Genomic DNA, 22,156 nt, shown 5'->3' with positions numbered 1-22,156 from the left:
AACCTTGAACTCGATGTCAGCCCCATCCCACAGGCTGCTCCGTGTCCTCGCTCCCGCTTCACTGGGCTTCCTCCCTCCAGTGCTCTGACTCTCGGGCCGTCCGATATCTTCCTGGTTGCTCCCTTCTCTCCTCTTACACACATCTGCAGTGCTGTCAGTGCACAGTGCTGACTCCAGTTTTCCCCGCCCAGTTCCCTTTTTAAATTTCCTTTTCATCATATTAAGAGATCTTTTATCACCACCCACGAATAGTGAGGTCTGTGATGCACCGAGAGCAACCAGTACTGCTGAAACCCTTACTCCTTCTTAATCAAGGCAGCTGGTGTGCGCGCCAAGGTACGGTTGGTTGGTTCAGGCTGGAGAAGGCGCTGCGCTGCTCACGGCGGGAACTGTTCCGCTGCGATTTCTGCTTCTCAAACCTGAAACGGGATCCTATCATGTGTTCAAAGCGGCCGCCTTCTGCAGTTCCACCTGCAAGTTGCCATTGAAACTACCTACTTCTGCTTCTTCTTCCCACGCTACCCTACTGCCCACCCGTCCCTGCTGGTACCCGAATGATCTTCTTAGTCGTAAACAAGAGTAGGGCCACAGATTCTGTTTATGAAGAGCTTGGAATAATGGACTCTCCAGCTGGCTCTGCCAGGCAGGGAAGATCTGTATGATAAGATGATCCCATTGCATGCATGAGAAAACTGAAGGTGGAGAGCTTTGAGGGTTTCCCATGGTTGCAGAGGGGATCAAGCCTCACCTCCAGTGTGCTGTGAGCAGGCTTTTGGCCTGCACCCAGCCTGCGCATCTGAGAGAGGTTGCCCCCAGAGCAACTCCCCAATCTCAGGACTTCGATCCTACCCTGCCACTGAATCAGCCAGAAGCTCAGTCCTTGCTTGGAACCCCCTCCCCAATGAGTTCCTGTAGGAGCCTTCTCTGGTGGGACCCCCCTCTCCCGTCAGTGAGCAAGGGGCTTTCTCAGGGCTTTTCTCCTTAGCAGAGTGAGGTTCCTCCTCCAGGTTTCATCCAGCCCAGAGTTGGTGGGAAGGGTGCAGCTGGCTCAGACTCCGAACCGGATTCAGGACTAGGCTCTCCTGTCTTCATAGGAGTGTCTCACCAAAGCCTCCTTGTATTCCCATAGCCCAGCCTTCGCTGTGGATCCTGGTGTGTGAACCGGGTCTGTACACACCTGCACCCACTTGTGGGCTGAGTTCAAGTTCTCTGCCACAGGATGCTCCTGGCCACAACTCAGAGGGCCTCTAGGGGGCAGCATTACCTAACTCTGGCCGCCTGGGGAGCGGGAGGCCTGGGCCACAGTTCCCTTACTGAGAGTTCTGCTGAGAGCTTTCATCGGATGCAACTCCTCTCTTGTTCTCCAGCAAAGATTTATCTTTTATGCTAAATTAACAGCATGCACAGAAGTGCAGTTTTTTCCACATTTGGGAAGTTTATGATAACAATTTCACAGGCCTCCTAGAGGCTTTCTCACTGCTTTTGTCCAAAGGTTATTTTAGGAGTCACATGTACCCTTCCCAAAGTTTAAACATAGACTTTGCCTGAATCCTATCGTATTATGCATGCACCAGTTCGTCTCCTGTTGACGTTAGAAAAGACTATTCTCCGAGACTTTTCTCTCCAAATTGAAGGTGAATTTTTCTGTTGGACCAGACAGAACATTTGTAAAGGGACAGCAGACCTTTGGGCATTTTACCCTTGTGGGTTTGGAGGTAACCTCACACCCGCTCCCTTAGTCTTCTCCCTTTCCACCTGCTGGATCCCAGGCCTGGCCCCTGCCTCCTCCCACACAGCCGGGGCCCATCCCTGGGCCTCCACTGCCAGGCAGGCGAGCGTGTTGGACGAGCATGAAAGGGCCAGGATGTTGAGGGAATAAGCCGGTTTCTAAACAAAATTACCAGGAGGAAGGGAAGAGGTTTCGCACACAAGTACACACGGCGCTTCCCCTGGAGCCGAGGGGAAGTGATTTCCATAGACGCCAGCAGGCTCGCTGCAGCACCTCTTCCTCAGGCTGCCCTATTTTTAGGTGTAAAAGAACAAACCGTGGGATGGTGTTGAGCTGACCAGACTAAGTGACATATTTTGAACAATTGGCAGGAACCTAGATACATTTTGAAAAATACCTAGAGACAGAAGACTTTTAAAATGTCTTAATTGTGATTCTTACTAGAATGTTCCTTGTGAGAACAGAACTAATAGTAGTGGCTAACATTTACTTACCTCTTCACTCAGGGAGCCTCACCTTATCTAATCTTCCTGGCAGCTTGTGAGGTAGGCGTTATTATCATGCCCATTTTACAAAAGAATAAACTGACACGTGGATCCAGGTGTCAGTTTACAGGTACCCAAGGTCACAGGTAGGAGGTAGTAAGTCAGAGTAGGTTAGGATTTGAATTCCAGCAACCTGACTTCAGAACTCATGCTCTTGATGTTATTCCGCATTCTCTCTTATGAGAAGTATTTTACTTTAACGATTTGTAGATAAAACGTGAACTCTTACGCCCTGGCAGCGGAGTCATATAGAAGCACAGCTACGCATTTGTAAAGAAGCAAGGCTTGTTATAATGGTTTTGCAATTTAAGTGGTATTTAACGGTGGTAGTAGCGAATGGTAGTATTTGCTGGAGAAGAGGAATTTTGCAGACATCTCCACCCAGCAGGCACCACACCCTGCATCCTGGACCCAGCTGTTTGAATGGGGTCGAGAGGGTAGTTGAGATCCCTGTACACTAGGTGTGCCTTATCCAGGCCCTGCGAATTCTCTCCCAGCTTCCTTAATTCATCTTGTATTGCTGACATTGCTGTGTTTTTCTGGTGGGCTTTTAAAAACCTGCATTTGTGTTTTCTCAACAAATTTAAAAGAAGTGATTCAACTTCTACCCATGTTATGAGATCCTAGCTCTTAAAAGCATCCTGTAGCTAGAACTAGAGGCTGCACTGGCTCCGGCCCTCAGTGTCTTCAAAGACCAGCTCGTTGCCCCACGTGTCCGCCAGACACTGTCTCCCGTGGATTTGTGGGGGAGTTGGCTCCTTCACCTTTCTTCTAGTCAGGGCCAGTGTTTAGATTACACAAGAGAAGAGCAATCTTTTTTAGATATGAATTCGCTTAAATCATTCAGCTCCACTGAATGAGCATAAAATGCTGAGGCAGCACCATTTCCAAAGAAACAGCAGTTTAATGCGCAGTGTCCTTCCATTGATTCCTTCAGTGTTCTCTGTTTTCTGCTCATCTGTTAGCTGCTGGGGCTGAGTCCCAGGCAGGGGTGCTGTGCTGGGGTTGAGGGGACACACCTGTTCTTGGGCCCCGTTACACAGTGACCAGGTGGGGCAGCCTCAGTGCAGCATGGGGGGGACTAAGGTGGAAGATATAGTTAAGACTCTGAGAGAAGGGAGTGAAGGAATGTGGTTTTTTCTGTTTTCAGCAGGAGAAATGCTGTTGCAAAGGTCCGCTTTTTCGTAAATATTCATTGTAGGCCAGGATCAGAGGGCGGGAGGGCCACAGTGGTCGAGTGCTGCTGAAAGGCTCTCTCTGTTGGGAGCGAGTGAGTGGCCAGTCACCTGCCCCGGCATGTGGAAAGCGGGTCACCATGAGGCTGATGAGGCCATGTCACCTTTCAGAAAGTCTCCCTGTTAGGTAACATGTCATGGATGTGTTTGGTTAAGTATTTTGACTGAGAAAAATATTACAACCTTGTTTTGGTAAACTGTTCAGTATTGCTCAGAAATGCCTGCTGGCACATGCTTGGTTTCTTTTGGAAGATCTTGACAGTTTTTTTGAGAGGGTCATCGTACTTAGGGTAATTAAGTTTGTACAGAACATTGCTGATCACCCAGCAGTCCTGCTCGCGCGCTCTCTCTCTCTCTCTCTGACCACCTTCATAATAACTTCTGGAGGGCCGTGGTGATATTGAGCATCTCTTGTGTAGCAAAGGAGTGTCAAAGAAATGCAGTGATCTCTGAGGCCCAGCACTTCCCTTATCTTTAAGTTGGCCTGCTGTATTTAAAATACCCGTGGGCCTGATAGGAGCCATCTGTTTCCAGCTGAGATATGGTCTGACAGCAGAAGAACTCGTAAAAGCTACACAAGGGTTTGCCATCAGTAGTCCTTGGGGAATCGCCAGTTAAAGCCATAGTGACATCACTCATTTAAAGTGGCTACAATAGAAAGACCAGCCCTGCCAGTGTCGGCGAGGATGCGGAGGAATCAGAACTTGCACATACTGCTGGTGGGAATGGAAGTGGTACAGATGCTTGGTAGAACAACTTGGCGGTTTGTTAAAAAGTTAAGCACACACCTGCCATATGCTCTAGCCACTCTCTACCCAGATAGGTACCTAACAGGTAGAAAGCATAGGTGCGTGCAGAGCCCATACACAGACGTTTTGAGCAGCTGTGTTTGTTATGGCCAAGAGCTGGGAATAAACCAGCGGTCATCCACAGATGAGTGACAGACTGTGGGATATGTGCAAGGTCGGGTGCTGTTCAACAAGAAAAAGGAACGAACTATTGATGCTCACAGTATATGGATGAGTCTCAAAATAATGATGCTGCATGAAAGAAGCCAGCCCCCCAAAAAGAGTATACATCACATAATTCCATTTATATGATTTTTAAAGAAAATGCAAACAAATTTGCAGTGGCCAGAAGCAGACTGGCAATGGCCTGGGGAGGGAGGAGGGCCGAGGCAGACGGAGGGGTTACCCAGGGCACCAGGAGACTCCTGGGGCCAAGGAGACACTTGCTTGAGAGCAGGGACATTTTCATGGGCATGTACACATGTCAGACTTTAGCCAACTGTACACTTTAAAAAGGTGCAATTTATTGTGTGGCATTTACACCCCAGAAAAGCAGTTTTCAAAAAGGATGAGCATGGGAATGAGACTAAATGCACAAAACAACTTGTTTTGGTGAGTGCACTCGTGCTGTGTTAGCCACCAAGGCCAGCATGGCTGGACAGTGGCAGGGGCACCTCTGGGCCCTGTGTCACCATAGCTCAGGCAGCAGCTGCTGGTGACGCACACGTGTGAGGCACTGGAGGGAGCAGGAAGCATTTTCTCCACTCAAACCACTTCCAAGCCACCAGGGCCAGCTCAGCTTAATTAACCGTCTTTTTCGGTTCACTGAATGGCCCCGCAGAGACCTGGAGGAGGCGCTGACTTCCCAGAAGCAGGCGGAGTGCTCTGCTCCCACCAGACCTAAAGCCAAGTTGTCTCGGCCATCCAAGCCCCGGGACACATTTTCAATGGTGGTGACAAAGGAGGTGTTTAAGTGGTTTCAGTGCCCACTCTTTTCATGCAGACTCTGAGCTGTGACTGGTGGACCTTGTTCAGCTGGGTGCGGTCACCGCGCAGTGCCATATCCGGGTCCCCTGCCAGGCCTGGTGATGGGTTTATTCCACCACACTAAATGTTTCCTTTTCTGAGGCCTGTGGAGTTCCCGGGTCTGTGCAGTGCTGTAATAATTAATAATGCATTGTAATGCCCTTGCTAAAAATAAAATAAGAACCATCCAGAAGATACGGGAAAGAAAGCCTGTTACGTGTAGCAGATGCTTCTGTTGTTGGAGGGGGTCTTCTCAGATTTCTGTTGCACCCAGACAGAGCCTAGGAAGAGTGGCAAAGCGTGGCTTCTCATCCCTTTCTTTTTTTCTCTCCTGTGATAGTCCCCTTCGGCTCTCTGCCTGTTTACTTTCTCACCACCCAGAGGTTGCACACTGCGTTTTTTTGTGCCTCTTCTGCTGGCTCTCGGACTCTTTGGGGCACTTCTCTCCCTCCCTCCCTCCTCCCTGGGGCAAGCTGCCACCGATCCCCTCCCAGCCCGTCACCCCCAGCCTCCACACCCCCGGGCCCTGCAGTGGAGCGGGGCCCGGCCTCACTGGTCTCTCCTCCCCCAGCTGTGGACATGGCTGGAGGAGCTGCAGAAGGAGCTGCTGGACGACGTGTACGCCGAGTCCGTGGAGGCTGTGCAAGACCTCATCAAGCGCTTCGGCCAGCAGCAGCAGACGACCCTGCAAGTGACTGTCAACGTGATCAAGGAAGGGGAGGACCTCATCCAGCAGCTGAGGTGAGCCAGCCGCCCTGTCCTCCAGCCTGACACAAACACTTTGAAATGCTGCCAGCGATTTCCCCTTCCCCTCACTTTCTGGAAGAATTGGCTATAATTCTTTGTCTAACTATGTAGAGCACAAATAGCATCTGTGACATCATGGAGAGTAGCTTCTTTTTTCTTTTTTTCTTTCTTACAGTTTTTTCTCTGTAATTTTTCTCATTACAGCATTGACTAATAATAAACCTTCCCAGAATTCAGCTTTTACTTCAGATTAATTTAACCCCCCCAGGACCGTGTCCTTTAGGCCCCGAGTGACCTGTCTCTAGAGTGTGGTGAGATGTTCCCCTTCTTGAAGTTGTGGCCCGGGCAGGCCAGGCTGTGGGGTGGCACCTGGATCTCGTGGCAGGAAGAGGGGACAGTCCTGGGGCTGGAAGCAGGTTCCTTTTCTTGGGTCCCAGGGACCATTTATGTGTAAATATCGTCTCCTGACTCTGTGAGAGGCCAGTTTGTTGAATCCTTGGCGATAACTTCACGTGATGCTGACTTTGCGGAGTCAGGCAAGTTACTTGGCAGAGGCTTAACTGATGCATCAGAGTTCAACCTCTCATTGCCAATATAACTACCATTTATAGTAAACAGGTGTGAGCTCTTCTCTGTCCTTAAGGAGAGAACTGGCTAGAAATGGTACTCTGCTGAAATGATTGGATTTTTTTACTTAATCATTAGATTTTTTTTTTATAAGAGCGACTGGGAGGAAATGGGAAATTCTTCGGTGCGTCCTCAGGTCTGGAGCATTGCTCGGAGGAGGAAGCCGCTGTTGTTCTGCGGGAGGGGCTGCCTGTTCCATTTTCTGAGACAAGCAGTCCCGCTTCCTGCTGGCCCTCCTCCCCCCGCCCCCCACCCAAGCCCTGAGCCTCCGGATCTGGTATCTGACACTGAGACCTGCTCCTCCAGCTCCTGTTTGTCTCTGTGAAACCCCCATTTCCCTGCTCTGTTCCCTTGCAGGGACTCCGCCATCTCCAGCAACAAGACCCCACACAACAGCTCCATCAGCCACATCGAGACGGTGCTGCAGCAGCTGGACGAGGCCCAGGCCCAGATGGAGGAGCTCTTCCAGGAGCGCAAGATCAAGCTCGAGCTCTTCCTGCAGCTGCGCATCTTCGAGAGGGATGCCATTGACGTGAGTGTTCCCACGCCCTGCCCTTGTCTGCCAGGGGCCTCCTGCGTCCCCTCCTGGTCCCCTGCCCGGCTCCCTTCCTGGGTCCTCTCCCTTGGCCTTGGCATGAAGAGGATAAAAGGGGGAAACCATTTGCCTCAGCAGCTTACAGGGAGCTGGGACCTCAGCTGCTCCATCTGAAGCTGAAATTGGTGGAGGCAGAGGGGACTGCAGGGCCCCCATTGCCCAGCAGGGTGGAGCAGAGCCAGGTGGAAGGGGGTCACAGGCAGAGCCTCTGACAACAAGCACATCTCACCACTTCGTTCACTGCACAGCAGCACTTGGCTGTCAGTGAGGCAGGGCACAAGCCCAAGGGAGGGAGCCTCTCCTTCCCTCCCTCCCCGGGCTTCCCCTCCTCCCCTCACCCCTTCTCCTCTGTCCAAGCCTGGGAATGAGCTAAGCATGTGGTGATAGCATCTTAGGGAGTAGAAATAAAAACCCAATTTTTATTTCCCACAGAAGTGTCCTCAGATGGTCTGTAATTCTTACTTAAAACTTGGCTTTTATACTTTATATGTGACTAGGAGAAAGCAATTCAGGTTTCTTTTATTTTTCTTCAGAAAAAGGAGTGTGGTTCTTAATTCTGTGCCAGGGGAGGTCTTTTTTGTTTTTGAACTTGATGAAGTGCAAAGCAGAAGGAAGTGTTATTGGATGACACCAAGTCTGTCTGAAACATGATGAAAGGAACCAAAACTCACTTCAGCCCGGAGGCCAGTTTCCTGGGGCCTGCCCCTCAGCCCCGCAGAGCTGGTGGCAGGGACAGGCCACCGGGGAGTCCCTGTGACTGCCGACCAGGGTGAATGGAGGATACTCTCTGCACATTTATTTCTTGTCCTGGGTTTCGAGTAGTGCCTTGAGGACACATGGGCCCGGACCCTAAGTGCTCCCACGGGCAGAGCGAGAGAGCAGGGCTTTGCGGAGCGTGCCTGGGGTCCCCTCCGCTGATGTGGGCCTGTCCACGGCCCAGCTCAGAGTGCCGCGCGCCCTGTGGGGGCCAGGCCAGACCCTGTGCGGGCCTTTTGCGGGGACTTTTGGTCGGGTGATTGTCTAAACTCCCATCACTGTTTTCCTGAAAGAAAGGCCTTCTTGGCTGTGTTCGTCATCATCATCGTCACCATCAGTTAATGACAAGAAAAGCATTAAACCCTGCACATGTTTCTGGTTAAAAAATATTCCTCTTAAAGTCTTGACAGGTGAGTCCACTTAGAGCCACATGGCGGAGAGGCGTGCTGGCCTCCGTGGATTCGGACCCGCCACGCCCAGGCCCGGCCTGCAGCCTCGTGGGAGCAGGGGCCCCAGCCGCCGGGTTTCCTCTCTGACCTCTACTTTGGAGGAATTGCTTTTGTAAATTTAGTTGCATATTAAATAGTTGCAGTTAAAGGAACACAAAGCAGTCTGAAGCATTACTTGAAGTTTTTCCTTCTGGGACATTTGGATATTGGGGAAAAATTGGCTTCACTTGTATTAATGGTACTTTAAAGAGGGGAGGGATTAATTGTGATTCTACTTTCACTGAACCAGTGTTTTAAAATAGAGACCAGGAACCTAGAACATGCATTTCCCTGACACTAAAGCACAAGATCCCTCTGGGCCTCAGCAAAGCCAGGGTGCCAGGCTAGGGCAAGTGCTGTCCTGAGCGGAGGAAATGAAACCTCTTATTCAGTCGCAGGCCAGCTAAGATACAGTTTAAAAGCTTTGAACATGTCACATCCTTAGAACTTTGTTTTCCTTGAATGGTCCTGAAACGTGAAAATCTGAGCAGTTATGGTTTCAGCTGGGAAAATGCCTCACCTCACTGCCCGTGGGAAGCATGGAGTTGGAGTTACGGTGTTGGTACCAATTCCTCTGTTACTTGGCTGATTTTTTTCAAGTCCTCCATATCTCTGTATGTCAATTGGAGTAGCAGTTCCATGTCTCAGAAATGGATAGAGATTTTCTGTGGCTTAGGATACTGCTGTTTCAGCCCCCAGATGGCCAGGTAAAATCTGGCCTGTTGACGGAAAAACGTGGTAATGACTGCAGCATCCTGTGGCAGGGTAGGTACGGGAAGCAGTCTCCACTGTGTGTGTGTTTAGGAAGAAGGACTTAGACTCTCAAAATATTCTGGGAGAGATTCGAAAAAATTGTTTCCAGGGTGTTTCTCCAAATAGTCAAAATCCAAAAATAATTTCCACTTTCTTGAACTTTGTTTTGGGCACAGATTGCTTTCTTGGCCCCTCTGTCTCAGAAGCTGTGCTGACCTTCGGACAGGACTGTTCCCAACGATCCTCTGATCGTGGCGATTGCCAGGGTTTCTTTATGCCCAGGGAGCGTTTTCAGATCCTGCTGGCTTGGCACATTGATCCTTGTCTGTTGTCCATCACCTGAGTGTGGCCCGGGCCTGACGTGTCTCCACGAGGCCCTGTCACCGGTCTGTGTCTTCCCACCACCCTTCCGTGTCTTTACCCTCAGCGCCAGGGAACAAACATTAGGCAAGAAAGTTCCCCTTAGAGATCAAGATAAAAGTCATGGTCATTTTTTTTCCTTTTTAACAGTATTTTTCTCAGTGACTTTTGGCTTATTTAAATTTGGTAATTTATAAATAAGTACACCTTTACAAATTAAAGTAATGCGCATGTTGACTACAGGCCCCTATAAGAAAAGAGTAAAAGAGTAAATGAGCAAAGTAATGTGCATGTTGACCCAGGCCCCTGTAATGGAAGACCTGTGCAGTAGGAGTTTGGGGAAGCCGCAGGTGTGGCGTGGCCCCCTCCCCTAGCTGGGTTCTGCGCACACTCTCACGTTCTCAGACTCTCAGAGTCATTTGCTTACTGCTCCTGTGGGTAAAGGAAAGTAGGACCAGTGCGAGATGTTGTTCCCTTGAAGTCGATTGTATAATATTCTTCCACAAGAAGTTTTTTCTTTCTTTCCTGGTATTTTCTATAAACTTAGAAGTCAGATGTGATGAGATCTGATGAGAATTCAGGTTCTATGTTTGAGCAACACAGCTCCACAGGCCACACACCCTAGTTCCTCCCGTCGGAAGGTGTGTCCTGCCTGGCCCCGCCCTCCAGGGAGGCTCCGGTTGGTCTGCTGGTGTAGGAGGTGGCGGCCTGGGTTCCGCGTCAGCCTTTCTCCTGAAGGTTTACTGTGCACTGACGATCTTTACCCAGTTTACTAGAATTTCAAACAAAATTAGAGTAAAGTGTTCTGATTTTATTATTTTTTCCACTTTTAAATAGACTTATCCATAAAGGGAACTTTACTTCACCATTAAATGCTTACGTGATTTTCTTCTATAGTTAACACTTAGGATAAAGATTAGTTCCCTGTCTCCTTGTCATCGGAACCAATATTTTTTCATTTAATTCTTGGCTTTTAGCTCTTTTTTTTTTTTTTGAGGCATCATTAGGAAATAATGCATTTTTAAGTATATTTAATTCAACTGTGGTGATTGTTTTAGTGTCTAACCATCCCATCTGTGGCCAGTGAGAGCCCCTTCAATTAGCTTGTCCTTTTCACACGATCACATGAGCCTGTGTCTTCCTTACTTGGCATGGAAGCTGCTGCAACAGACATTTATTTTTTAAGTCTTGATCCTAAACAGAGACTTTCCTCCGTCAGATCATCTCAGACCTCGAGTCCTGGAACGATGAGCTTTCTCAGCAGATGAATGACTTTGACACGGAAGATCTCACCATAGCGGAACAGCGCCTCCAGCACCACGCAGACAAAGCTTTGACCATGAACAACTTGACCTTTGATGTCATCCACCAAGGGCAGGACCTCTTGCAGTATGTCAATGAAGTGCAGGCCTCTGGTAAGAAGTGCATTCCGTCCAGTGTCAGCTGTGGCTTCTTCCTGCCCCGAGGGGACTTATGCAGTTTGTTTCAATTGATGACTTGATAATACAGTCACATCCAACATTACAGTCAGTGCTCTCTTACCCTTAATATTCTTAGGTGTTATTTTAAATAACATCAATTTTAACTTTATAAATGATCTATCTACTGTAGCTCCCTGAGCAAAATGTAAATCTCAGGAAAATGTTTTCACATTCTGTTTTTCTTAATACATGTTTTACCAGGAGATGGCACTGCAGGCTCACAAATGTAGCGAGAACTCCAGTGTTACTTAGCTACAACCTGCATAGTATGTTACTAATTTTACACAAATCTTACTATTAAATGCTTTCTAAAAAGTAAACGAGGTGTACAGCAGATAAGCCAAACTTCACTCATTTATAAAGGATGTCACGTTTTCACAGCTACTGTAGGAGAAGTAGACTAACAGGAAATGGGTTTAGTGTGGTCAGCCAGACACCATTACATTTGGCTTTAACACATCAAATACACTTTCTGAGGCACCTCTGTATGCTCCAAGGCAGGGGTAAACCCTCCGCTGCTGGCCGTGTCCTTGAACTTGGTTTTTAGGGTAGTGGCCTGGCACCCGCTGGGCACACGATTCATACAAGCAGGCTGGTGTTTACCTGCTAAGAACAAATTGAAATGGTAGCTGAGTTCTAGGGTCTCCATCCAATGTCCGCAGGGGTGGAGCTGCTTTGTGATAGAGATGTAGACATGGCCACTCGGGTTCAGGACCTGTTGGAGTTTCTTCACGAAAAGCAGCAAGAGCTGGACTTAGCGGCGGAGCAGCATCGCAAGCACCTGGAGCAGTGTGTGCAGCTTCGCCACCTGCAGGCGGAAGTGAAACAGGTAAACAGGGCTGGATGGAGAGCCAGCGGACACGCACTTCATGAAGGATGCGGTAATCGGGATGTGGGAGCCTTGGGAAAGCTGGGCCCTGACCAGAACCCGGCTGCCCTGACAAGTGATCCAGCACCCTCTCCCTAATGCCTGCATCCGTGTGTTCAAGCTGCAGGGGGAAGGGCTGCCCCACACGGCGGGCCCTTGAGAGGAACATCCATTTAGCTTGTTTTGTTATTGCTACTCTCTTGCTCGAAACCCTGTACACTTTGCTTCCTGGTCCAGCTGACTGGGTGGTTTTTCTGCCAAATCTACTGGTATGAATCTGGATTGGATCACAGGCTGTGTACATGGCTAGGGTTTTCTTGTGTTGTCTGTACTGCCATATAGCAAGGCAAAATAAAGTGGAACTTTGGAAGAAATCGCTTTCAGCTCAGAGCCCGTGGGATTCCACGCGCATGCACATTCAGCACGTACGTGACATTTAGTCTCGTGCACAGCAAAACCACTAGACACTGGCCCAAAGCAGGGATAGTACAGCTTTGTGGCAGATGCGCAGAAGAGTGCATGTTAGTCTGATTGGAGGGGACTTTAGTTGCCCCCAGACCACGAGCACGGTGCAGTGCTCACATTAACGCAGGTGTGTTATTGAACAGAAGTCTTGAAAAGGTGCCTGCTGATCTCCTGTGTAATGAGTGAAGTAGGTGACCTGCCTTATAAAGAACAGTTACTAAAGTGCTCCTCCTTGCCAAAAATAAAATAGTTTTTGAGAAAACAATCTGAGAAATAAAGGAATAGACTAACATATTCATTAGGAATTGCATTGGCCTGATGAGTAACAGAGTCCAAAAATAGTGGCTAAAACAATTATTTCCTCACACACCGACTCAGAAGGTGGTAGGATTGCTGGTGTCCATCTAGTGGCCCCGTGATGTGTTAGGCTGTGAGCTTGAGGACAGTGGCCTTTTCCTCATGGTCGCCAAATGGCTGTTGTAGCCCTAAGCATCACCGCCATGGTCCAGACATCAGGAAGGCGAAAGCATAACAAGAAAGAGGCAACGTGCGTATCAAAAGAACATTTTCACAAAACTCCCCAGCAGTGACTGCTTGGATCTCAGTGGCTAGAATTACTGTGTCGTATCTGTAGCCAGGCTGCAATAGGGGCCGAGAAGTGGTTTTGTTTTAAGCTGTCCCCAACAGTTGGAGTCTTCTGAGTAAAGGAGACAGGGAAAATAGGTAATGAGCGGTCTCGGCCACAAGTAACTACCGAATGACCTCCACAGTCTGTGTGACTTCTGCAGCCATAATTGACCTTTCTTTGTATATGAAGTTGAGAAGCTCATGGTGTGGCCCTGAGCACTATAGTACAGCTTCATTCACACTTTGGTTGTTGTGCCACTTAATACTGATACTAAATTGGAAAACTTGTTATTGATATGAAATAGTTCTTTTATCAAGCAGTTTGCCAATTTTGCATTTTCATTAGGACTGAAAGGAATGAAAAATACTTTTTTAAAATATCATCAGAGAATTCTTCTTGGTGATAGTGTTTCTAATATGTGGTCCTCAGTCTGTTTTGACCTGTGGACTAATAACCATCCTCTGGACCCTCTACCTTTCCAGCTCCCATTTGCAGCTAAAATAACAGGATTCATTTAAAAAGGCAACACTTACAATCACGTACTGCTGCAGGTTAGCAGGCAGATGGCCGTAGGGCCCTAAGGAAACTACCGCTTTGTAGCTGATGTGAACAGCGTGACCACCTTGCCAGCTTGGACCTCCTCGCTGCTGGTCCACAGGCTGCCCGGGGAAGGGCCGCTGCTTGGAGTACCCTGTGTAACGTTTCAGGTGCTGGGCTGGATCCGCAACGGAGAGTCGATGTTGAACGCAGGACTCATCACGGCCAGCTCGCTACAGGAAGCCGAGCAGCTGCAGAGGGAGCACGAGCAATTCCAGCACGCCATAGAGGTAGGAACGCTGGACCCAGCTCCCAGCTGGTGGGTCTTCGCAGCCTGGAGGCAAGCCTGCTAATCCCCTCACGTGGCTCTGAGCCCAGAAGCCAAAACAGGGTCAGTGGGACGGAAAACGGCAGTGCTCACAAATCGACAGTTTATTCCAGGGAAAGGCCACAGCCTGGCGACTGCAGTGGAGCGGCCGTGCACGCCAACCAGCCAGCCTCACTGCAAAGGGCCCCGAGGCCCGCTGAGACGGCCCTGGCTGGAGGCACCTTCCCGGGTCAGGAGCCTGCACCCGGGAGCCCAAGTTGGTGTCCTGGCTGAGGATTTTTTATATTTTGCGGGTGTCATAGGCACATCCCTGCTATGTAAGCAGACTTGGCCGAACAGAGAGCTCCTAGTGGCTCATCACAACCAGGCACAGATCCCACTTCACTGTTCCGGATAGACCGCTCCCCCGAGCCTGGCTGAAAGCGCTCCCCCTGAGCGTGAGGGCCAGTGCCGTGCCGCACTTCCGCAGGGCGGCTCGGGCCCACCTGAGACCTGCTCAGACTCACTCTCACAGCGGGTGGGTGACTGTTTTCATCCCGGGGGGCAGCAGTAATTGACAGGCAGTCTCAAGGTTAAGTGAAGGGTAGAGGAGCACTTCATTACAGAAAACTTGTTTTCCTCTCTCTTTACATATGCGGGGTCTGGCAGAAATAACACCTGCTTGAGTGCGGGTGGTCGGGTAATAATGTGAATGTAATAATTCATAGTTTTAATTTGAACATTTCACCTAAAATGTCACATAGTGTGCTTGAGTGTGATATTGTTGTGTTACAGAATTACATGCTTATGATTTTGAAATAAAAGAGTTTGTAATAAAAAGGGTCATTATTTGTGCCAAACCCTGAATACTGTCAACCAGGGAAGGAAGCCACAGGAATTACTATGAATTTATTCCCTAGATTAGTTTTTAACTAACAGTACCATGGACACACATTAACACATCTTTTTGCAGCCCAGACCGCAGGAATCTTTTGAAACGTGTGCACTGTGCCAAGTGATTCCTACTAATTAAACTGTCAGAGCACGTCCTGGATCTGCTGTGGGGACTATACTGGGTACAGAGTTGTATGGAATCATTAGCTCCTTTGCAGACAAAATATAAAATGCTGCCATTGTTAAGAAATAGAAGAGCGTGTCCGCAGAGACCCGCCCCCGCTGCCCCGCCCGGCGGCGTGTGTCTTCATGAGAGAGCCCGGCTTCTCAGCCCCTCTCATGGTCTCTGAGTGAGGAGGTGAGAGTGGGGGTCTTCCGGGCTGTCCTGTTATTTTGCTAGGTTCACCATGGCACCAACCTCCAGAGAAAACTGTTGGTTTATTCTTAGCTTTTCATGACGTTTTTCCTTAAAAAAAAAAAAAATCAATAGTTCTTGAGAACTTTTTATGCTGGTCCAGAGTTAAAGTTGAAAATGAAAATAAAAGTACTCACTTCCACCCCCTTTTATACACTTGTTCATTTGCCTGCGGCTGCTGTTATAAGAAGGATGGATGGGGATAATCAACTTGGAACATTTCAGCGGCTTTTCAGAGCACTGGCTGTGAAAGGTGGCTGCTCTCTCAGGCTGAGCGCCCCACGCTGTGGTCTGTTCCGGAAATTCCTCATGCCTTCACCCTTCATTAATTCATTTAAATAGAAACAGTAGCTGCCAGGCATGAAAACTTTCATTTTTTTTTTAAGTGAACTATCTGGTATGTTTTTAGAAGTGTCTTAACCCGTGCTAACTGAGGTCGCTTCTATGAAAGCCAGCAGAACAGCAGCACCCTGGCCCACCTGGGTCCTTTGCGGCACATGCGGGGTGCCCTGTTAAATGCTCCCCCTTTTTGCTGTCCTTCCTTAGAAAACGCACCAGAGCGCACTGCAGGTGCAGCAGAAGGCCGAAGCCATGCTGCAGGCCAACCACTACGACATGGACATGATCAGGGACTGCGCCGAGAAGGTCGCCTCTCACTGGCAGCAGCTCATGCTCAAGATGGAAGACCGCCTCAAGCTGGTGAACGCCTCCGTCGCCTTCTACAAAACTTCTGAGCAGGTAGGGAGGGGGCTCTGGCCCTGGGCCTCCCCGCTGACGTTTTATTTTGAGCTTAATTTCAGTGGACAGCTCAGCCTTTAACTCCTCAGTCGTGATGGAACCAGCCAAGTCCAAGTCCAGCTGAGAAGAGAAGCATTCCTCGAAGATAATTTTTGCTTACCTTAGGTATCAAAGCACAAGAAGGCACCCCTCTGCCTCTCATTTAATTATATGGCCTGAAAGACAGGTGGTTCGGCTATTATTTCGTCCTCATTTTGAAAGGCCTGCATCTGTCCTCACGTAAGACAGAGCCCTGCTTCCTTCCAGGGGCCTTGGATTGCAGGCCAGCACTTTCGTGCCCAGAGCCTGACTGAAAATGCTGCCAAAGATGCAGATCCGTGCCCTTAGGTGCCAGCGGCCCCCTCTGAGCCTGGATCTCGCTTCTGCCCACAGGTCTGCAGTGTCCTCGAGAGCCTGGAGCAGGAGTACAAGAGAGAGGAGGACTGGTGTGGAGGGGCCGACAAACTGGGCCCCAATTCCGAGACGGATCACGTCACTCCCATGATCAGCAAGCACCTGGAACAAAAGGAAGCATTCCTGAAGGTAGGTGCCGGCTTCCCGGGGGGCCAGTGCCTCACTGAGCAGTGTGCACAGATCCAAGAGGGGTCACTTGAAGGGGGTACCCCCAGGCCAGGGACACTCTCCACAGGGAGGTCCCGCACACCCCACGGTTCTCCCTTTGTGTGGAAAGTAGTCAGGGCCACATCGCGTGACCAGTGGGGCAGACGTTCAGAGAAAATCTTAAAAATGTTCTTGTTATCTACGTTGTCTTTCTAGTGTTCACAGAGAAAGCTAGAAAGCTGTGAATAAAAAACAGGCGAAAGTGATAATGCCAAATGATTCTGAACAGAGAGAGAGATTGATTTCATGAATCAAAAATGCCTTAAAATAATCTTCCTTTGGAAGTTCACTTCTTAGGAACAAAGACTGTATCTCAGAAGAAATATGAGCCCAATGTAGACACAAAGCAGGAACACCTCTTGTGGTTTATGGGATCAGTTTCTGTTACTTACTCAGGAAATGTTTCCTGCTGGAGAAATTTAGTTCAGTTCAGGCCAGGCTGTAAGTTTTAACTCCGAGGAGCTTTAAATGAGGACTTTTTCAAGCCTGCTTTGTGCGTGTGTGTATTTTTATTTACTTTTCTGTCCGTACTTGTCACTGATTTCCAACACTGAAACTTTAAACAGTGGCCAGAGTGTTTTTAGTAGCATTGACATTGAATGTTTCCACCCTGCATTCTTTTCCTCTTGGACCAGATTTTCTGAGGACCTTGCTGGTGCTCAGACATGTTGAAAATCCGGTGTGGTGTTCGCTTTTTCACCGTTGCTTTATTAAGTTTAGTTTCCCTCGTTGCTGCAGCATTCGGACCTCTCGGACACTATTTCCTGTTACATCCGATAGTTTCTGTTTCGTTTCTGAAGGTGACGATCCGTCCCGACAGGGAAAGCTATTGTTTGGTCTGGGAGAATAAATGGCAGCCCCCTGGAAATCCTTACCTGGTGCACTGAGTTGGAGCTCCCACCGCAGTGATTTTCCACTGAAGCAGATCCGGGTGGGAAGGCGGTGCTCACTTCCCCAGAGTCACTCACTGTCACTGTTGCAAACAGGACCTGGGAGGCCCGCCATGCTTGTTGCCATTTGAGTTTGTGAAATGCCGACCAGTGTTAGGTGTTTTGAGTTGGACTCAGTTTGCCTCTCTTTCTGGACTCCACTTAGTGTAAAACAAAATTCGAACACTATGTGGTTAATGTAACAGAGAGATTTTGGTAAAATTAAAAAGCAGAAATAATCACAGGCCTGTTTGGATGGCTTTGGTCACTAGAATTCTGGGGTGTTTGTCTATCGGATGTCTTCCAGCGTTTCATTGTGGCAGTTTCAAGGCGCCGTACAGAAGCAGAGAGCGTAGAGCGTGAGCCCCGTGCGTCCCGCCCGGCCTCAGTAATCAACATGCGGGCACGTGCCTGCCTTCACTGGGTCGCTTTACATTCTAGACCTCACCTCATTTTATTTGCAGGTGTGCTGGTAAGAATCTAAACATTAACTTACAGTTTTCTAAAACAACCATGATACCATTATTGCATCTTAAAAATTAATAATAACTTATTTCATGTAAAATTGAAGTATTCAAATTTTCCTGATTGCCTCGCAAATGTCTTTTTGTACGTGGTTTTAATCAAGATCCAAAGAAGGTCTAAACATTGATTTGATTAGTGTCCTTTTAAGTCTGTCTTCGTCTAAACCCACCCTTTCCTTCATTATCACTTCCAATTGAAGGAGTAAGCTTTTCCCACGGCGCGGTGTTTCCCACTCTTCCGATTTTGGCGAAAGCACCTTCCGGGTCCTCTGAATTTCTCTTAGGCTGAGAGCTTGAGGCACCAGGTCCACTTCTCTCTTTGTCTCTGCAGTGTGAGGGCCCATCAGTGCCTCAGACCTGCCGAGTCCAGTTCACCCGGGACACCCTTCCCCAGCAGCCCCTCACCTGGTGGGTCTGGTAGTCGTAGTAACATCAGTCCTGAGGAGTTGCAAAGTGGTGAAGTTCTGCCATTCTCTCCTCCTCGATTAGCTAGGACTGTGACCCCCTCAGCTGTCAGGTTCATCTAAAGGAGAGTTTGTGGAGAAGAGGCGGGTACATGCTTGACTCTCTCAGACTCAATAGTAGAGATGCAGGCATATTTTAGCTTAATTTTTAAAACGTGTTCTACCTCCATCAATGGGAAAGGCCTACAAACGTGACCGACCCAACAATAATGCCCACCCCTCGTGCCCAGACTGTGGTCTCTCAGCACCATTCACCACAGAAGGGGGCAGAGCTCTTTGAAGAAAATATTAATTCCAGATTGGGGACAGGATATGTGCATGATATTTCGTATTCAAATGTAATCAACATGTTTTTTTCCCTTAACTTCTTCCATTTCATGTTTATATTCTTTTTCTCTTACGGAGCTCTTGTTTTTGTATACATTGGTGAGTTGCTTGTTTGGTTTTGTGGGGCTAAAACATATGAATACTTTCCTCCCATCTTCCAAGTTCTTCTGGCTGGGCTAATAACCAAATTAACAGAGACAGACTACACAGGGGAAAATCCACGTTTAATACTTGTGGGTGGGGAATTCCCACAGACATGATAAATCCATGAAAATTCCAGAGACAGTGAGGCAGCATTGAGTATACGCGTATGAGACATTTTGGACCAAGGAGGGCAGGGTGGGAGATGAATATTCAGTTTCAGGGGTGAGAGTGGGAGGTTTGCAGGTAGTGGCGGAAGAGTGGAGCTGTGGCAGGAAAGTCCTTGCTACGTGACTCAGAAACAGTGGGACACACAGGTGTTTGTTGATTTATTTATTGTTTATTCTATCGCAGTTGTCCCAGTTTTCCCCCTTTTGCCCCTCTACCCAGCCCACCCCTCTGTCACCATACTCAGTCCCTGTCTGTGGATCATGCGTACATGTTCCTTGACTGGTCCCTTCAGCTTCTCCCCCCCCCCATCCCTTTCCCCTTTCCCCTTATCCCCTGCCGCCTTCTCCCATCCTCCTCTCCCCTCCTCCCTCCCACAGCTGTCAGACTGTTGCTTGTTTCCACGTCTCTGGTTCACGTGGGGTATGTAGCTAATAGGCTCCTACCTGAAGCCTTCTGTGTACCATACTTAATTAAAATTAGGTGAAGGAAACATCCTAAGATTTCCTTTCTGAAGCATCTCGGTCTGTCTTTCTTGGGCAGAAAATGGGGGAGGGTCAAAGGTTCTTTCTGAGTCTTTCATTTCTTAATGATCAGTTTAAAATCAGAATCCCCAAAAAGTAGGTTCAGGGTGGTGGAATGTAGGTCCCTTCAGTTTATAAACGTGTGATATTAGTTATCTACTACCAAAATAACACCACATTACAAACCACCCCCATATTCGAGGGCTTAAACCAAGGATTGGCACGCGCCGAGGCCCGAGGGTAAATCCACCCCCCACTCACCCGTGGGTCGTCCACGGCCGCTTTCGTCCACGCCGGCAGGGACAGAGGCAGCAGAGACACAGACTCCATGAGTCAGAAGCCAAAAGCATCGCACTGCCTGCTGCTCACAGAAATCCAGGCCCGGCCCAGCTGGGGCGTCTGGCTCAGGGTTTCTCACACTGAGAAACCCTGGCTGTGGTTCAGGGGTTGGCCGTGGTCATGGCCGCCTCAAGGCTGGCCTGGGGAAGGGCTTCACTTGCTCTCTGTTCACTGGTCAAGAGCTGCCCTCACTCCCTGCCCCCAGGCCCCTCAGTAGGGAAGCTTACAGCAGAGCAACCGGAGCAGAAGCAAGGGCTCCAAGATGTTGTTTTTTTTTTTTAATTGAAATGTGATTTAAACTATGTATTCTCTAAGCCACAGCTAGCCAGGTAAACACTCTCAGTGAAGACATGTGCTAGAGCCGACTCGTGTCCATAAGGACTCAAAAACCCATGTTTGTGTAAGTCAGACTAATAGCACATCTCTCTCCATTGCTCTTAGGCGTGCACACTTGCGAGGAGGAATGCAGACGTCTTCCTGAAGTACCTGCACAGGAACAGTGTGAACATGCCGGGGATGGTCACTCACGTCAAAGCCCCCGAACAGCAAGTAAAAAGTGAGTGCGCCCAGGGCTCGGCCGACTGGCAGGCGCAGGAGGCGCCGGGCTGGTGTGCTTGGAAGTCTTCACCCAGGGCTTCGTTTTAAATGTTTGTTTCCTGTTTTAAAATTCTTACCGAGTATCTTAGTTTAAGAATTGAATATTAGATACAGGGCCTAACACAAATAATGTCCCTTTTTTATTATAAAGTCTTTCATTACAAAATCATAAGCTTGCAATTCTATAACATAACAATATCACACTCAAGCACACCCCTATTTTAGGTGAAATGTTCAAATTAAAACTATAAATTATTGTACCTATATTATTACTGTACCAGCCACACTCAAGCAGGCGATACTTCTGCTGGTCTTTGTGTATAGACTCATAATTTATTGAATAAAGTTGAAGAATATAAACAGGGAGAAAAAAACATGACTTAGGATGATTTATATTGGCATTGACTATTTTGTTAAAGTAAGTAAAAATATTATAAGCTGGGAAAAAATGAAAACCAGAGTTATCTACAAGCAAAATAAAGTGTTATTAACTTTATTATATAAGCATTATTAAGAAAAAGAAATTGTAAAATAGTATCATATAGTTTGATATTATTTGAGTATAAAATCTATAAAGCCATGTTTAATATAACATGTATGTGTAAATATATAGGGAAAATCTGGCAAAACTTATACAAAATGATAAATAGGATTGGTGTGGAGGCAGGTGAAGGGGACTTAAACTTTTACTCTGTAGAATTCTGACTATTTTACAGAGAAAATGCAATCAGGTGTTACATAATTTTAAACTCAAATGTAATCATAGTTTTGGCAATTTCAGTTGAAATGACATGGGAGTGGGTCCTGAGAAATGATGAGAGATGTTTACAACAGTCCTGATGTTGAGGCCGAATTCTGTCGGCTTGATTCTCATCGGGAGCCTAGCAGTCAGCTCCAGGTGCAGGAGGAGACAGAGGTCGCACAGACGCACACTTGCAGCTGAGCTTCACAGGGAAAAATTGCAACAACCACGTAACTGATGATTCACTCCACACTTTTTAAAAACAATATGATTGGCAAAAACTTTGTACATTACATTCTTCTCCCTGGTGGTCTGATTCATCTGCTCTCATAGAAGGATTTTGTCTCACTTTGGTACAATCCTCAAAGCTCTACAGAAGAGATTTATTTACTTATTAGTCAGTGGGCTTTTCTTTTGGGAAAAATAAGTGACTAACAGGCGCAGTCATTTTCAGCAGAAAGGAATCCTCATTGCCTGCAAGTTATGTGTATTGGTAATCAGTTTCCTTGACTCATTTAACAGAAAAATCAATTCCTTTCTCCCACCTTTCAATATTGCTCTTGGTTTGGGGGCACATTCTGCCCTGATCGAAGATTCCAGGAGGCTTTCTAGGTTGTACTAGTTTGATATGCACATGCCTGTGCGAGGCGGGTGTCTGTTCATGTCCTCACTCACCAGATAATCACCGTGCATTTGCTAGTCGTTCTCCCCATGCTGTGTGCTGGGGAGAGTTAAAAAAGAAATGTTCTTTTTCTCTCA

General features: G+C 48.1%; 1 protein-coding gene across 7 annotated transcripts in view; it reads left to right on the top strand.

Annotated features, from left to right (window-relative positions):
* Positions 1 to 22,156, top strand: part of TRIO (trio Rho guanine nucleotide exchange factor) — a 322,877-nt gene that overhangs the window by 185,401 nt on the left and 115,320 nt on the right. For all 7 annotated transcript variants that reach the window (XM_053657329.1, XM_053657327.1, XM_053657330.1 and 4 more), the window contains 8 exons: positions 5,895 to 6,064; positions 7,055 to 7,229; positions 10,869 to 11,064; positions 11,793 to 11,959; positions 13,799 to 13,918; positions 15,791 to 15,982; positions 16,415 to 16,564; positions 20,500 to 20,614. In XM_053657329.1, the coding sequence (XP_053513304.1) occupies positions 5,895 to 6,064; positions 7,055 to 7,229; positions 10,869 to 11,064; positions 11,793 to 11,959; positions 13,799 to 13,918; positions 15,791 to 15,982; positions 16,415 to 16,564; positions 20,500 to 20,614 (1,285 nt within the window). The remainder of the gene's footprint in view (positions 1 to 5,894; positions 6,065 to 7,054; positions 7,230 to 10,868; positions 11,065 to 11,792; positions 11,960 to 13,798; positions 13,919 to 15,790; positions 15,983 to 16,414; positions 16,565 to 20,499; positions 20,615 to 22,156) is intronic.

Source organism: Artibeus jamaicensis, unplaced genomic scaffold (genome assembly GCF_021234435.1).
Source record: "Artibeus jamaicensis isolate MK-2021 breed Jamaican fruit bat unplaced genomic scaffold, CSHL_Jam_final scaffold_369, whole genome shotgun sequence".
In the NCBI taxonomy this organism is placed as follows: Eukaryota; Metazoa; Chordata; class Mammalia; order Chiroptera; family Phyllostomidae; genus Artibeus; species Artibeus jamaicensis.
This window is presented reverse-complemented; position numbering and strand designations above follow the sequence as displayed.